The 17,767-nt window shown below is 36.2% G+C and overlaps 1 protein-coding gene across 4 annotated transcripts in view; it reads right to left on the bottom strand.

Moving 5' to 3' along the window:
* The window catches only part of RSF1 (remodeling and spacing factor 1), a 181,835-nt gene that overhangs the window by 30,012 nt on the left and 134,056 nt on the right, over window positions 1–17,767 (bottom strand). For all 4 annotated transcript variants that reach the window (XM_060102804.1, XM_060102803.1, XM_060102801.1 and 1 more), the window contains exons 6-8: window positions 6,921–8,686; window positions 4,748–4,954; window positions 36–140 (exon numbers count right to left, since the gene is read on the bottom strand). In XM_060102804.1, the coding sequence (XP_059958787.1) occupies window positions 36–140; window positions 4,748–4,954; window positions 6,921–8,686 (2,078 nt within the window). The remainder of the gene's footprint in view (window positions 1–35; window positions 141–4,747; window positions 4,955–6,920; window positions 8,687–17,767) is intronic.

The raw sequence follows: 17,767 nt of genomic DNA, 5'->3' as shown, positions 1-17,767 counted from the left end.
GACTGGAAAAACAGAACTGTGCTGGGTCATCATACATGTTGGCAAGGGGGGCAGAACCATTCTCCATCTGGGATGATCATGAGAGGAGGGCGAAGGCAGGCAGTGTGGTATCCACTGTCACAAGAGTCGCACAGGAGAATCTGAAATAAACCACAGATTAATTGTCAACCTAACTCTATGACCAATATTCAATGACTCAAGTTAAAATAAGGACATTTCTATATTTTTAGCATAAAACTAAGTAATATACTATACTATATTCTTTATCTGCATAAAGCATAATAATAAAAAAGCTCTGATAATTAGGAACCTAACATGTCTTTTTTTTTTTTTTTTTTGGACCTCACTGCACAGCTTGTGGGATCTTAGTTCCCTGACCAGGGATTGAACCCGAGCCCATGGCAGTGAGAGTGCAGAGTCCTAACCACTGGACGGCCAGGAAACTCCCCTCTAAGATATAACTTTTTTAAAAAATTTAAGAACCAAAAAAAAATAAAATGTTAAGCTAATAAATTAAGTGAAAAATAATAAGTCTTTTCTGAACTAGAGTTACAATCCTTTTTTTGTATGCCATGAGAAATATGATAACACATTCTTTATAACAGAGTTTTATAGCTGAAGTACCATAAACTTCCCTACCACACACAGGATTTTTAAAATACAAATAATTTCCACTGTAAATAGCAGTTCAATTACCTATGTATAAGAAATATTCAAGGCTCCTTTTATCATGTAAATTCAAACGAGAGGAATGGAACTACACTAAGGACAATCATGTTCAAATAAAAAAGCTACAAATAATTAATCTTAAGTTGATTATTTTTTGCTATTCGAGTTTCAGATGACCAGTTCTCTAAAACTTAAAATGGTACACACTCATGAATTAAACTTTAAAAAATCCTTTATTTTAAAATAATTTTAGATTTATGGAAGAGTTGCCAAGATAGGACACTAACGTTAATATCTTACATAACCATGGTACATTTACCAAAACTTAAGAAATTAACATCAGTATAAAACTATTAACTAAACAACAGACATTATTCAGACTTCACCAGTTTTTCCACTATTGTCCTTTTTTTGATTCTAAGATCCAATCCAGGATATTACACTGCATTTCAGCATCTCTTCTTAATTTCCTCAGATCTGTAACAGTTTCTTGGTCTTTCTTTGTTTTCCATGACTTTGACAGTTTTGCAGAGTACTACTCAGTTATGCAGACTGCCCTCAGTTTGGGTTTGTCTGATGTCTTCTCATGATTAGACTGAAGTTGTGGGTTTTTGAGAATACCATAGAGGTGAAATGTCCTGCTCACTACATCATATCTGGGGGTACATGATAGTGTAACAATTTGATAATTTACTGTTCAAATTGTTCAAACTGTACAATATGACTTATTACTGGTGATATTAACTTCAATCACTTGGTTATAGTAGTGTCTGTTGTTTTTCATCACTGTAAAGTTACTTTTCACTTTCTATACTCTATTCTCATTAAAAGTGATAACTCCAGCCCATGCTCAAGGGGAAGGGAATTAAGCTCCACTTTCTGAAGAGAGGAGTATCAAAGAATTTGTAGAGATAAGTTAAAACCACAGTAATTAATAAATATTTGGGGGGAAGATATGTTGAAGTTATGCTATACCCTGTTTTTCTTTACAGCTTCACCAACTAGTTTTAGGACTCATCAGTGGATCTTGCTGCAATAATTATTACTGGGAATTCCCTGGTGGTCCAGTGGTTAGGACTCTGTGCTTCCACTGCTTGGGACCTGGGTTCAATCCCTGGTCTGGGAACTAAGATCCCACAAGCAAAACAAAACAAAACAAAACAAAACAATTATTACTGCGGTGTTCTAATGGTGATTTTCTGTTTTCCTCATGCCCTCAACATTTGCTATTTGGAATTCTTCTGTAAAAAAAAAATGTCCTTCCCCCATTACCCCATTTTTTTAATTCAATTATTTATTTTTATCAGAATGAACTAATGAATGTTATTTTATTCTTTGGGCTATAATCTAAAACAATTATTTAATTTATTGTTCAAATTGTTCTAGCCATTGATATACTAGGAGTTTTCAGGTTGGCCCCTGTGTCCTTAGGACTCATTTGCATGTTTTTTTTTTTTTTAAAAGCACTTCCTTACTTTCTGGTAATACAGGATACTCCAGGCACATCTTATATTTTCCTGGCCCAAGCCTTAGAATCAGCCATTTTCCCCAGAAACACTGGTTCCTTTATTGGAGAATGGTATTTAGAAATCAAGATCTGGGTGCTGAGTGCTCACTGCTCCTGGGTATCCCTGATTCTAAGTTCTCACAGAGGACAGAGCTAGGAAATACATGTATGTATAGTACCCCATGTATATACATATATCTATATTAAAATAAGTATGAGTTCATGCTAATAACTCACCATCTAATCCAGCACCACAGGGTTCATTCTAGCCTTCAGCCTTATTTGTAACTTCTTTAACAGTGAGAAAGCTGGTTCCCATTATCTACAATTCATTTATTTGTATATAGTTTTATTTGTACATAGTTATATATAGTTTCTGAATTGCTAACATGTACCATGGGGAGGGTTTAGAGTGGAGGATGGAATGTGCACACATTTTAAAAGTGAAAAACTCCCTTCTCCATTTGCTACCAGTAGCCAGAATTCAATTTAAGTTATATTAACATTATACTTCAGTTACGTGATTGATTGCTTACATAGGCATATGTGGACTAACCTGGGCACCTGATTCTACTTATCACATTATTTCTATGTTAAAACATAATCTAAATTTCAAATAACAAAATTAAAAATAAACTTTTAGGGCTTCCCTGGTGGTGCAGTGGTTGAGAGTCCGCCTGCCGATGCAGCGGATGCGGGTTCGTGCCCTGGTCCAGGAAGATCCCACATGCCGCGGAGCGGCTGGGCCCGTGAGCCATGGCCGCTGAGCCTGCGCGTCCGGAGCCTGTGCTCCGCAACGGGAAAGGTCACAACAGTGGCCCGCGTACCGCAAAAAATAAAAAATAAATAAAGTAAATAAATAAACTTTTAAAATTCAGTTTATTTCTAAAATGATGATTGTCTCTATTCTTCAGGAAAGGTAAAAACCCATTAAAATAAATACTACTACGTGAGATTTCCAAGCTTCAGGCAATGATCCACTTATTTTCACTAAAACATCTGAAAAACCTGATAGAGTTCTATACTCATCTATGAATTTATTGCTTTTCTGCTGTAAGCTCAAAGAGAACAAGGACCACATCTAATTCACCATCATTTCTCTACGACTTAACACACAACAGCTGCCTAACATTTTTATTTGAGGATTATCCTTAAATATCTAGCATAAGAAATCCACCATATTTGGGATCTTCAGTTTCCAATGTCATTCTCTTTGGCACAATAACCAGCAATGGGATTTTCAGAGCAGGTATTAAGATAACCAAATAAAAATCCTATGTGTGTTCCGAGAAGGGTACAACTCTCTCCATCTCCTGGATGCCATTTCTGCTCACCTCATTTTACTTTTTATTTCTTCACACCCCTTTGTCATTGACATCTATTGCTGCCTCAGTCAAAATGCATTCTCTCAGTATAAAAAAAATTAGGAAATGGTAGGGAAAGAACACAAATATTGATTTTTACTTGATTTAGGGGGCAGAAAAGACCACTACCTCAATCTTCTCTTTGCCTTTCTCCACACAAAAGTCTTGACATAACTTTTATAGTTTGATGATCATAAAAATGCTTAGAAGGGTCTTCTCAGTGTAATTTTGACAACTGTTCTTCTCGGAGCTAAAGTTATTCTCTGGGTCTAAGTTATATCTTTTACTTGAACCCTCTGAAACTACTGGGATTTGATCAACTTCACTGATTTGGTTTCCATATATGATTTTCACATTTAGGAAGAAAACTGCAAGTAAACCACAAACAGCTTTACTCCAGCACACAACAGATACCAGAAACTGTGCTTGGCAACTTTACGTAACTTATTTCTGCTCCCATACAACTCAACCTATGTGGAAGTTTCTTTATGTCTCTTTCTACTTAATAGGTGGAGCTTGCTTTTAAAGTCAAATCTATTCAAAAGAACAGAACGGTTGCATAGAATTGAGCATAACAAGAGTGTTTCCTCAATAGGTTCTTTAGAAAGCACTTATGAACTGCAAAAAAACATATATAGGTTAGGAACTGGTTTTCCTGATTTAGGCAATCTTTGAAGAACTTACTTCCTAAATAAGAAAGTCCCATGTAAATCTGTTACTATTTTTCTGAATATATCTGGTCTATAATTATACTCTTAAATTTTTTTTTTACAACTGTCCACTTTCTAAAGTTTAAAGCCCTACTAGGTTACTACTTGACTTACATGTTTTTACAGAAAGGCAACAGGCCCTTCAGGTCTTACTTATTTAAAGCTGCCACTTCAGAAATATCATTATAAAGTAACTTAAAGGAAAAGAAGAAAACTTTAAAGGAAAAAAACAGAATAGAAATATTTGAATAAACTAATTGATCTGTGAGAAGAGATGAGAAGTGCATGCTTAAGTAGAGGAAAGATCAATATAAAGCCAGGTAAGAATGAAAGCAAGATCCTAATCCTCCCTAGAGTTGGGTTATTATCTGAGAAACAGAAATAAAGGCTATTTTGCACACATAAAACTGAAATCATGATCAAACCGAGAAGTTAGGCTGCTTCACACCACAGCATGCCAATAATTTGAATACTGTCCATTTAGATCAGGTACATACTAGTTCAGGATGGTTTGGAAGGCCACATTTTTTGCATGGTTCATCATCATCTGCTAGGATGGCGTCTTCACTTTCCTTTTCTTCCTCCTCTTCCGAAGCTGCAGATGATTTTTCACTGTCAGACCCTTCACTTTCATCATTGCTGGAATATTTCCACCTGCCACGTGTTCGAGAACCAGTCCATCGAACTTTGCCTTTGGGTTTTACCTTGTATAAAATAAAACATTAGGATAATCTGATGTAATAAGAATGTTAAAAAAACACTTCTGATTACATGTGCATTGTAGAATATTTAGTGAATATACAAAGAAGAAAAGAAAAATTATTGTAGCTTCATCCACAGATATACTTACTATTAAATTTTGGTATATATTTCCATTAATTTTTTCTACTTTTTGGAAAGGAGAATTATAATGAACACTCTGTCTTATAACTATTTTCCCTAGTTATAAAATAGTCTCCTAACATCATGTGTGTGTGTATATATATGTATAAGCCATCACATAGCTATATTTATCTAATCCACTACTAGACAGACATTTAGGTAGTTTTCCATTTTTCACTTTCATAAACAATGTATCCTTGCAAATACAAACTTTTACACACACTTCTGTGGTTAGGATAAATTCCTTGAAGAGGATTCTGGGTCAAAGGTCATGCACTTTTCAAAGGCTCTATAATAGAGCGCTGACTATATTCTCACATATTGTTACATAAAAAATTTAATTCCCGTATTAGTAATGAATTTAAAAAATTTAATGGGTCAAAAATGCATACAAAAATCCTGACAAACTTAAAAAATATTATTCAGGGCCTCCCTGGTGGCGCAGTGGTTGAGAGCCCGCCTGCCGATGCAGGGGATACGGGTTCGTGCCCCGGTCTGGGAGGATCCCATGTGCCGCGGAGCGGCTGGGCCCGTGAGCCATGGCCGCTGGGCCTGCACGTCCGGAGCCTGTGCTCCGCAACGGGAGAGGCCACAACAGTGAGAGGCCCGCATACCGCAAAAAGAAAAAAAAAAAAAAAATATTATTCAGAGAATAACTTTATAATGTTGGGAACTGCTTTGTATTGGCTGGCTTCACAACATTTTAAGTCATATTTCTGTTCACTCCTACAGTATAAGTCCCCACCAAAGAGCAAAATAATTCTAACAACAGAAGGGAAAATTTTTTTTAAGTAAAAATTTTAAAATTTAGTATTTCAGGGAACAAAGGATCACTTGCAATTAAGAACAATCTGACCACTTAAATATATCAAAAACAAAAGTAGCACTTTTAATTACAACAAACTCCCATAGGCTAGCCAAAGACTTGTACTAGATTTTGCTTAAAATAAGAGGGTCATAGAAAAAAAAAAATTCTGGCTCTACGACTAATGATTAAAATGGGGACACAGAGGCACTCTTAAACACTGGCAATGAGAGGGTACATTAACTGGGCCTTTTTAGGAGGGCAATATAGAGAAAGCTATCAGAACTTAAAATACATATGCCCCTTGACCCAGCAATTCCAATTCTAGGGGTCTATTCTAAGGAAATACTCACTCATGTCCAAAAGGATCTTCAATGCAGCACTGCCTGTAATAGTGAAAAATTGGAAACGACCTAAATGTCAATCAAGCAGGGAGTGGTTAAATAAACTGAGGTACACCCACACTATGGAATACTACATGGCTGCCAATAACCAAAAAGTAGACTATATCTACTGATATGTAGAGTTCAGACACACTGTTAAGTGAAAAGCTCATAGAAAAATAATTTGATTCGATCTATTTTTTAAAAGAATGGGAAATATTTACGAACATGGACATGAATATATGGAAGAAGGACTGCAAAGAGATGTAGCCCAAACTGTTAATAGTGTTTCTAAGGAATTTTCATTTTTCAATCATACAGGTATTACTTGGATAGTTTACAATACAGAGAATATATTTCTATATTGCCTATAATAGAGAAAAAGTTTAAAAGATGACAAGATTATACAGTCTGAAATTTAATGTCTGGAGATAACTACTAAGAAAAAATATCTCAGATATTGGAAGAGAGGCTTTTTTGTGGTGGTTGTTGTTTTAGTTATCTTTGAATGAGCTAATTTAGCCAAAAGCAAACAGCTACAAACACTCAGAGCCAAGTATTTCTAAGAAAAATTAAAACTCAGAGTAGAAGAAATTTTACCTTGGTTACTTTAGAATTTGTATCTTTCTCTGTTTTTTTCAAATTTTCTTTTTTCTCAGTTTTTTGCAAAGCTGCTGACTCTTCTTCCGCTTCATCTTCTCCTTCCCCTCTTTTTTTATCAGCTTTCTGATCTCTGATTTCAGCTACTTTTGCTGTGGGTCTAGATATTCTTGGAGACCTCCTTAAAGTACGACCCACATTTGTTTTCTCTTCTTCCTTTTCTGTCTTCTCTTGCTTGGTTTCTGGCTCTAGAATTTTGGGAGGAGAATCTGGCTTCTTCTTCCGACTGGATATCCTAATTGTTAATTTGATGCCCTCTTTCTGCCTTTCAGAGGTTATTTCTGTGTTTTCTGAGGCAGTGGTTTCTTCTTCAGGAATCAACTTATATTTAAATTTGCTTTTTTGCATAGAACCCTTTGTCTCAGAAGGATCACCTGTGCCAGAGGTCTGGGCATTGTCCAGATTATCCACTTCTACCTTTGTGGATTCAGAATCCACTTTTAAAATTTCTGGGTCTATTTTCTCCAAAGACTGACCTTCAGTGGAACTGCTATTCTGACACTCTACCACTTCTTTTTCTGAGGCTAGTTTCTCACAGTGGACAGTCACATTAGATGATGGAGAAGTTTCAGCTGTCTCAGGAAACCCTGCGTTTACTGATTCTACAGTACTCTTTGGAACCTCCTCTGGTATCGGACTCAATCTTTGAGTGTCTTTATCAAGAAAAGTCTTTTTGGACTTCTCTAACTTTTCAAGACATTCTAGGACTGGTGGGCGCTTATCCTTCTTACTTTTGGGAGACCTCTCTTCAACTCTCATGCTACAGGATTCAGCGGTAGATAAAGCAGTTTTTAAAGAGAGATGCTTTGCTATTTCAGAAGTCTCAAGAGGGGTTTCCATTTCTGGAGGACCAGTTTCCTCTATGTGCCCTTTGTGACTCTGTGTCTCTAAGGCTGATATTGAACTATCTGCATCTTTCCCTAAAGTGACCACTTCTTTCTCAAGATCACCTATTTTCATACTCGTTATGACAGAATTTAAAGACTCTGCTCCATTTCCCTCCATGATGACACTTCGGTCCTTAGAGGGGCTACAGCTATCTTCCTTTGTATCATAAAACTTCATCTCCATCTGTTCTGTCTTAAAATTTGGAGTTACCCTTTCATCACTAACTTCTCCATTTACCAGCTGTTTCCCTTCATGACCAAAAGTAGTGATCGTAGAGATCCTTTTACAAGTCTCTTCCTCTTGTTTTATTTCATCTTTCAAAAACTCTTTTGTTGGAGTAACTGATTTACACAAAGGTCCTTTGATTGGACTGTCAAAATCATCACTCAGTTTAATTTCTCGTTTTTTTAGTGGTATCTTGGCCTGCTGGTCATTTTTAAGTTTCTCGGTTTCTTCAGTAGACTTCTCAGTGATTTCTTGAGAAGATTTAACATTGCCGGCAAAATCTAGCCTCTCAGGCTCTAGCTTCTCCATGTTACCTTTGATATCTCTAGGATCTGCTCTACATTCCTTCACTTCAACTTTTACGGGTTTGACATTTTCCTTGAAGGAATCACTTTCTTCTTTGCTAATCTTTTTTTCTTCGCTTTCTGGCAAAGGTTTTTCTAGCTTCACTATGACTGGCAGTTTTACAAGTTCCTTTTCATCTTCTTTTTCTGTTTTCACAGTAGTCTCTTCTAGAGCATTGGGTGTAGAACAGTTTTCTAAATCTATTGGCTGCTCTTCACTTTTCATCTTTTCACTTTCCTTCCGTTGCTCTAAAAATCAGAAAACGTTCACATGAATCTAAGCATTCAAGATTATAAAATATATAAGGCATAACATAAAATATATTTCCATTTGAAGTTTCTCTCTTAAAAGAGGTGGCTTCTGCCACTGGACATCTGACAATAAAAAATAAAATCGGACAGTAAAGAAAATTACCAAACTCTGAAGTACAACTTTTGGATATTAAAAAACTTTTATTTAGAAAGACTCAGGTTTCTGCTTTATACTTTTAGCTTCAATGTTCTCAATGAAATGGAAATATTTATGCAGCTCAAATAATTTATTCAAGCTCCAGTGATGGCTCAAAAATATGAAACTAAGAATATATAATAAAACATTTCCAAAAGACCATATTTGTTTTAAAACCTGACAACTGTTCTTCTTTGCAAGTCATTGAGCACTTCATTTCACTGAGGTAACATGAGCAAGGCAGTGGGAAAATGTTTTATGTTTTATTCAGGTTATAAAAGTAACAATTCTGGGGGCTTCCCTGGTGGCTCAGTGGTTGAGAGTCTGCCTGCTGATGCAGGGGACATGGGTTCATGCCCCGGTCTGGGAAGATCCCACATGCCGTGGAGCGGCTGGGCCCGTGAGCCATGGCCGCTGAGCCTGCGCGTCCGGAGCCTGTGCTCCACAACGGGAGAGGCCATAACAGTGAGAGGCCCGTGTAACGCAAAAAAAAAAAAAAAAAAGTAACAATTCTGTACAGAAAATGAAAAACAGAGAAACAACAAACATGCCCATAATCCAAATAACCAGAGGCAATCACTATTAATATTTTATTTTAGGTTACTTCCTTCTAGTCTTATATATTTTTGAGATCATTGGGATCATGCTGCCTCATTTTTCTCACTGAAACATTAGCATTTTCTTATGATATTAAATGCCTTTACAGAAATTGGACTTAATTATGTGACATCCCTCAATATGGTTATATTACAGTTTACTTTATCAAATGCCATTACTGAACATTTCAGGAGTTAGTATTTTATAAGGAAACTATTTGTATTTATCTGTCAACTCCTCTTTTTACCTTATCGGCTATATATTTCCAACTTTCATGGAGTACCTAATAGTGCAAATTTAAATGTAACAAAAGTATGGGGCTTCCCTGGTGACGCAGTGGTTAAGAATCTGCCTGCCAATTCAGGGGACACAGGTTCGAGCCCAGGAAGATCCTACATGCCGTGGAGCAACTAAGCCCGTGCGCCACAACTACTGAGCCTGCGCTCTAGAGCCCGCGTGCCACAACTACTGAAGCCAGCACGCCTAGAGCCCAAGCTCCACAACAAGAGAAGTCACTGCAATGAGAAGCCCACACACCGCAACGAAGAGTAGCTCCCGTGCACCGCAACTAAAAGAAAGCCTGCGCTCAGCAATGAGGACCCAACGCAGGCAAAAATAAAATAAATAAATTTATTAAAAATAAATAAAATAAATATAACAAGAGTCATATTTAGTAAATATCATAATCTTTGAATGGAATTACAGAGAATGCATATACGCTTTAAACTGTGCTCAGGGAATCTGAGAAGTGTTTTCAGAATTCTTTAACTACTAATTTTACCTAAATTTTCCTCACCCTATCCTTGCAACTGAAAAACCTCACTTCTTAACGAAGTTTTACCAAGATAGGAATTAAAAACTTTTTTATGAACGGATTCTTGCCAAGTTGATACACCAGACAGAGTTTCAACGTTTTCGTGGGAATAAAATGTAATAGACAGAAGTGAGATGAAGTAGGACATATTCTTTAAACTGAGAATTCAACATTTCTTTTAAAAAGTTAAGTACTTTTATTACAAACTACCATTTCTTTTATGTCCAATCATACTGCAAATAAAAAATTCAAGAACCACTGATAACTACTGAGAACCTGTGCCTCCCTCTTTAACTGTCATATACTTATTTAACATATGCACGTCACTAAGAAAATTAAAGACATGGCAGAAATTATCTAGTTTGAATGTCTTCCCTTTCCCATTGATTAAGTAGGTTTAGTAAATTCCTATTCATTGAAATTGGTTAATGTATCAGCAAGTCTAATTAAATAAATATCTTGGTTAACAATTAAAATACAGATTATCATCTTTATAAATAACTTTAGCCTAATACAAAGAGTATATTAAACACAATTTCATATTTTTCTATATATTTTGGTTCAAAAAGCAACTCAGGATTCTCATTGTGACTCCCACCCAAGCTAAAATGACACTTTGCTTTTGGGGTGGTGAATGAATAAGTCCTTTAAACTGATTTTGATTTGAGTAACAGCATGGCAAAATAAAATGAAGAGTAACATTAGGTTCAAGACTCCTAGGTTCAGTAATCCTAATTCAGCTAGTGGTGTACCTTTAGATATGTCACAAATTCTATGATTCTTATTTCTTCATGTATAAATAAAGCAGCTGGACTAAGTGACCTCAACAATTATTCTTCACTGGCTTATATTTCTCTTAACCCCAAAATATTCAATATTTTTTTGGCTTAGTTCTTATAAGAGAAAAACATAACAACAATTATAACTCTAGCTCCTGTAGATCACATGGATGTATCCCTAAAACCGAAGACACAAAAACCATGACATGAAATGAAACTTTAAGCACAATCATAATTGGTAAAAAGGTCATTCAGTTATACAAGCATTTCCAACAAGTTCTGTCAAAAGGAAACTAACTGTAAAGGAATATGCAAATGAGTTTAAGAGACATGAAATTTGAAGTAACAAAACTCAAGGAAAAATTCACCTCTAAAATCACAATGCAACAGCAACAGTGCTTGACAAACTTAAGGTGATTCAAGACACGTGTTACTTACTGTGGGTTTTTAAAGCACATTCATTCATTTACTCAACAATTATCTATTAATCACCTATTATGGGCTTTCCCACCCATCCCAATCACTATGTAATGAAACACTGAATGTCTATGTAAGTTAACACTGAAGGACATTGCTAGTTACCTATCTAGTATCAATCTCCTCTTCTTTCTTACTACTGCAACTCTGATTTTGTTCAAGAAAGTACTTGCCTCTTCAGATACCTTATAGTTAAGGGTCATGTGAACCAATTCTGGCCAATGAGATGCATGAGGAAATCTGGGTGAGACTTACAAGGTTCAGTTGACCTATGGCTTCTGCCCCTTCCCCTGCTTTTTTGTCCAGACTGCACACAATACCTGGAGAGGGAACAATCAAAGCCACATGCTAAGGATGGCAAATTAGGGAGGGTACTTGACGGCTTCATGGAGCTGCTGAACCAGACCTGAACTGCTTACCACATGACATTTTATTACAAGAAAAAAATTTAACTCACACTTGTCAGAATGGCCATCATCAAAAAGAACACAAACAAATGCTGGTGAGGGCGTGAAGAAAAGGGAATCCTCATACACTGCTGGTGGGAAAGTAAACTGGTGCAACCACTGTGGAAAACAGGATGGAGGTTTCTCAAAAAACTAAAAGTAGAAATACCACATGACTCAGCAGTTCCACTCCTGGGTATATATATCTAAAATAACAACAACACTAATCTGAAAAGATACATGCACCCAATGTTCACAGCAGCATTATTTACAATTGCCAAGGTATGGAAGTAACCTAAGTGTCCACGAACAGATGAATGGATAAAGAAGATGTGGTAGATATATGCAATGGAATACTACTCAGCCATAAAAAAGAATGAAAGATTGCCATTTGCAACAACAGAGATGGACTTGGAGGGCATTATGCTAAGTGAAATAAGTCAGACAGAGAAAGACAAATACTGTATGATATCACATATATGTGGAATCTAAAAAATATAACATATAGCATTATTGGTATATATCAATACATTTAAAAATCTTTTATTTTATATTGGAATATAGTTGATTTACAATGTTGTGTTAGATTCAGTGTACAGCAAAGTGATTCAGTAATACATACACATATATCTATTCTTTTCCAGATTTTTTCCCATTTAGGTTATTATAGAATATTGAGTTCCCTGTGCTATACAGTAGATCCCTGTTGATTATCTATTTTATATATAGTAGTATGTATATGTTAATCCCAAGCTCCTAATTTATCCCCCCCCCCACCTTTCCCCTCTGGTAACCAGAAGTTTGTTTTCTAAGTCTGTGAGTCTGTTTCTGTTTTTTAAATAAGTTCATTTGTATCACTTTTTTTTAGATTCCACATATCAGTGATATCATATGATATTTGATCTTTCACTGTCCAACTTACTTCACTTAGTATGATAATCTTTAGGTCTATCCATGTTGCTGCAAATGGCATTATTTCATTCTTTTTTGTGGCTGAGTAATATTCCATTATATGTATATATGTACCACATCTTCTTTATCCATTCATCTGCTGACGGACATTTAGGTTGCTTCCATGTCCTGGCTCTTGTAAATAGTGCTGCTATGAACACTGGGGGGCATGTATCTTTTTGAATTACAGTTTTCTCCAAATTTCTGCCCAGGAGTGGGACTGCTGGATCATATGGTAGCCTGCTGGATCATATGGTAGCCCTATTTTTACTTTTTTAAAGGAAACTCCATACTGTTCTCCCTAGTGGCTGTACCAATTCACATTCCCACCAACAGTGCAGGAGGGTTCCCTTTTCTCCACACCCTCTCCAGTATTTATTGTTTGTAGACTTTTTGATGATGGCCATTCTGACTGTGTGAGGTGATACCTCATTGTAGTTTTGATTTGTGTTTCTCTAATACTTAGCAATGTTAAGTATCTTTTCATGTGCTTTTTGGCCATCTGTATGTCTTCTTTAGAGAAATGTCCCTTTAGATCTTCCGCCCATTTTCTGATTGGGTTGTTTTTGTGTGTGTGTGTGTGTTTTATATTGAGCTGCATGAGTTACTTGTATATTTGGAGATTAATCCCTTGTTGGCTGCATCGTTTGCAAATATTTTTTCCCATTCTGTGGGTTGTCTTTTCGTATTGTTTATGGATTCCTTTGCTGTGCAAAATCTTTTAAGTTTAATTAGGTCCCATTTGTTTATTTTTGTTTTTGTTTTGGCCACACTGCGCGGCATGTGGGACCTTAATTCCCCGACCAGGGATTGAACCCATGCCCCCTGCAGTGGAAGCAGAGTCTTAACCACTGGACTGCCAGGGAAGTCCCTGTTTTTATTTTTGTTACTCTAGGAGGTGGATCCAAAAATATACTGTTGGATTTATGTCAAAGAGTGCTCTGCCTATGTTTTCCTCTAACAGTTATATAGTTTCTGGTCTTACGTTTAGGTCTGCAATCCATTTTGAGTTTATTTTTGTGTTTGGTGTTAGAGAATGTTCTAATTTCATTCTTTTACATGTAGTTGTCCAGCTTTCCCAGCATCACTTGTTGAAGAGACTGTCTTTCTCCATGGTATATTCTTGCCTTCTTTGTGGTAGATTTATTGGCCATAGGTGCATGGGCTTATTTCTGGGCTTTCTATCCTGTTCCATTGCTCTGTATTTCTGTTTTTGTGCCAGTACTATACTGTTTTGCTGACTGCAGCTTTATAGTATAGTGTGAAGTCAGGGAGCCCGATTCCTCCAGCTCCATTTTTCTTTCTCAAGATTGCTTTGGCTATTCGGGTCTTTTGTGTTTCCATACAAATTTTAAAACTTTTTTGTTCTAGTTCTGTTAAAAATGCCATTGGTAATTTGATAGGGATTGCACTGAATCTGTAGATTGCCTTGGGTAGTATAGTCATTTTGAGAATATTGATTCTTTCAATCCAGGAATATGGTGTGTCTTTCCATCTGTTTTGCATTATCTTCGATTTCTTTCATCAGTGTCTTACCATTTTCAGAGTACAGGTCTTTTGCCTCCTTAGGTAGGTTTATTCCTAGGTACTTTATTCTTTTTGATGTGATGGTAAACGGGATTGTTTCCTTAAATTCTCTTTCTGATCTTTCATTGTTAGTGTACAGAAAGGTAACAGTTTTATGTGTATTCATTAATGAACTCTAGTAGTTTTCTGGGCTCAAAATATTGAAATTATCATTTGATATTACCAACATGCATTTAATGGACAAATAATAGGAGGTGCCTTCACTAAAACATCAGTATTATCATTTTATTGCATGTTAAAGGGATACGAACTGGTGCCAATCCTTTTGTAACTTATTTAAAAATTACATGGTAGATATCTGCCAAAAAGGTATCAAGAAGTTTTTTATAATTAAGTATAACAAAATAAAGCCACAGGGGACTTCCCTGGTAGTCCAGTGGTTAAGACTCCACGTTCCCAATGCAGGGGGCCCAGGTTCAATCCCTGGTCAGGGAATTAGATCCCACATGCCACAACTAAAGATCCTACGTGCCACAACAAAGATCTCACGTGCCTCAACTAAAAGATCCCGCGTGCCGCAACGAAAAAAAAAGATCCCGCATGCTGCAACGAAGACCCCATGTGCCACAACTAAGACCCCGTGCAGCCAAATAAATAAATAAATAAAAATTTAAAAAGTAAAGCTACCCACAGAAAACAAATGAACCACTTAATAAATTATTAAAGGCAAACAGGAAACAGAACCCTGTCAGCACCCAAAAAGCCACACACAAGTCTTTTCCCAATATTAATTCCCTCTTTGACAAGTATAACTATTACCATGACTTTTATATTAATCACTTCCTTATTTTGCTTTATAGTTTAGTTTTACCTTTTATTTTCTTTTTTAGGTCTCTTTAACCTACTATTGTTCCTCCATCCTTTATTTTTTTTGCAATTTATTTGAGTCACCAAATCAAGTAATTTGATGGTGACTCAATTCTATAATTTCTGGATTTTGCTGACTGCATTCCCATATTCCTCTGTCCTTTTTTCCCCTGTAAATCATCTTTTCAATCTATAGCCTGCATCAGATTCAGGTTCAATTTCTGTGGCAAAACTACTTCAGTGGTGGTATGTTCTTTATCAAGAGGCTTTAATATTTGATCATCTCTTTTTGTGATGTTAAGAGATGTTAATGCTGAGTATCTAAAACCTTTTCTTATTAGGGATTACAAAATGATATTCCCGGGCTTCCCTGGTGGCGCAATGGTTGAGAGTCCGCCTGCCGATGCAGGGAACACGGGTTCGTGCTCCGGTCCGGGAAGATCCCACGTGCCGCGGAGCGGCTAGGCCCGTGAGCCATGGCTGCTGAGCCTGTGCGCCACAACGGGAGAGGCCACAACAGTGAGAGGCCTGCGTACCACAAAAAAAAAAAAAAAAAAGATATTCCCATTCTGTCAATCTTCCATCAGTGATTATAAACCCTATAAAAATAAACTTTACTAATTTATTATTTTGTTATACAGTGGTACAGTTAATACTGAAAAGTCAGGATTAAAGTTAAATTCTTTTTGTTTATTTAACAACTTTCAAAATAATAATTTGGTCTCCACTGGCATCCTCCAAAGGTAACCAACCAGTTTTTCTATTAGTATTATGATGAAGTCATGGATTTAAGATATATTCAAAGTGTTTTAATCCACTACAGTTATTATCCTTGTGATGCTTAAATTGTCCCATCTTAGACAATGGAAACCTTTTTAAGTTGGCTCTTGAGTCTTTCTGAAATGACTTTGATACAGTCCATACTACTTGAAATGACAGGATGTTTCTTGGCTCATTATGCCCCAGAAATGGAATCAGCCACTTTTCCAAGACGCCTTGGTTTACTTTAACGGGAAACTGTATTTCAAGACTACGATCTGGGTGCCAAAGGATGCTCACTACTACTGGGTTGGCCACTGTTTTTAAGTCTTTTCAGTGGACAGAGCTAGAAAATAATAAAATTAACCCATGAGTTCATAATAATATTTGTTTTTCCTTAACTTTTCCGTCTTACATCTTATTTCTTTTTCCCACACTGAGAATTTTGGTTTTCAAGGACACCACAGATGATATAATTAGAATATCAGTTATTTTCCCCTCATATTATGCACGTTTTTAGAATAACAATGATACCACCATCACCAAAGTGATTTAATGAAAGGTTCACAAGTTTTTGCACGCACTCTTCCCATTCTTTCTCCATTTGTTTTGTCTTACTATAGCTCCACTGTGAAAACACATAGCCATTAAAGACTACATGTTCTCTATATCTGTCATTTAGATTTAGTTACATATAACTACCAAGTTAATGCTCACCCAACATTCTTTTTTAAACCTTTATTTTGAAATAATTTTAGACATATAGATGTGTTACAAAAATAGTTCAAGTACATCACCACCCTGTTTCCCCTAAGTTAACAACTTACATACTCACAGCACAATTATCAAAACCAGGAAATTAACATTAGTAAAATACTATTAAACATAAACAGATTTTATTTAAATTTTGCCTTTCCCCCCAACCCCCCACCAGATCCTTTCTGTTTGAGGATCCATGTCTCATCTTGTTCTTGTGTTTCCTTAGTCTCCTCCAATCTGTGACCATTCCTCATTCTTTCCTTGTCTTTTCTGACCTTGACAGTTATTTTGGAGAATACCTCTCAATTTGGTCTTATTTAATGTTTTCTCAAGATTAGATTAAGATATACATTTTTGACGAAAATTTCACAAAAGAAATGTTGTGCATTATATCAGAGGCTACATGATGATGTTAATACCTTGATCATTTGGTTACGGTGGTGTTGGCTGTTCATTCCACTGTAAAGTTAACCATTTCCCCCTTTGTAACAGGTAAATGTCTTGGGGAGATACTTTCAGATTATACTAATATCCTGTTTCTCCACAAATTTGCACACACTAATTTTAGTGTCAGAGATCTTGCCTGCAACAATTACTACTGCAGTATTTCCCTAATGGTAAATTTGTATTATTCTCATTCCTTCTACACTGCAGGGAAATGTAGTCCCTGCAGTGCAAAAGGAATTATTTGACATTCACCTGCAGGGAAGACCTGTCCCTTCACCTCCATTTATTTATTTATTCAATTAGGTACTTATATAAGTAGGAACTCATAGATATTTCTTTTATTCTAAGATTTAAAATCTATCATCATATAAATTTGTTGCTAAAACAGTTCTGCTCTCACCACTGAGAGCTCCTTCCAGTTGGCACAGTGTACTACTGAGATGCCTAAATTATTTTTTG

This window comes from Mesoplodon densirostris, chromosome 7, assembly GCF_025265405.1.
Source record: "Mesoplodon densirostris isolate mMesDen1 chromosome 7, mMesDen1 primary haplotype, whole genome shotgun sequence".
Taxonomy (NCBI): Eukaryota; Metazoa; Chordata; class Mammalia; order Artiodactyla; family Ziphiidae; genus Mesoplodon; species Mesoplodon densirostris.
The sequence above is the reverse complement of the archived record's forward strand: the minus strand, read 5'-3'. Positions and strand labels throughout refer to the sequence as shown.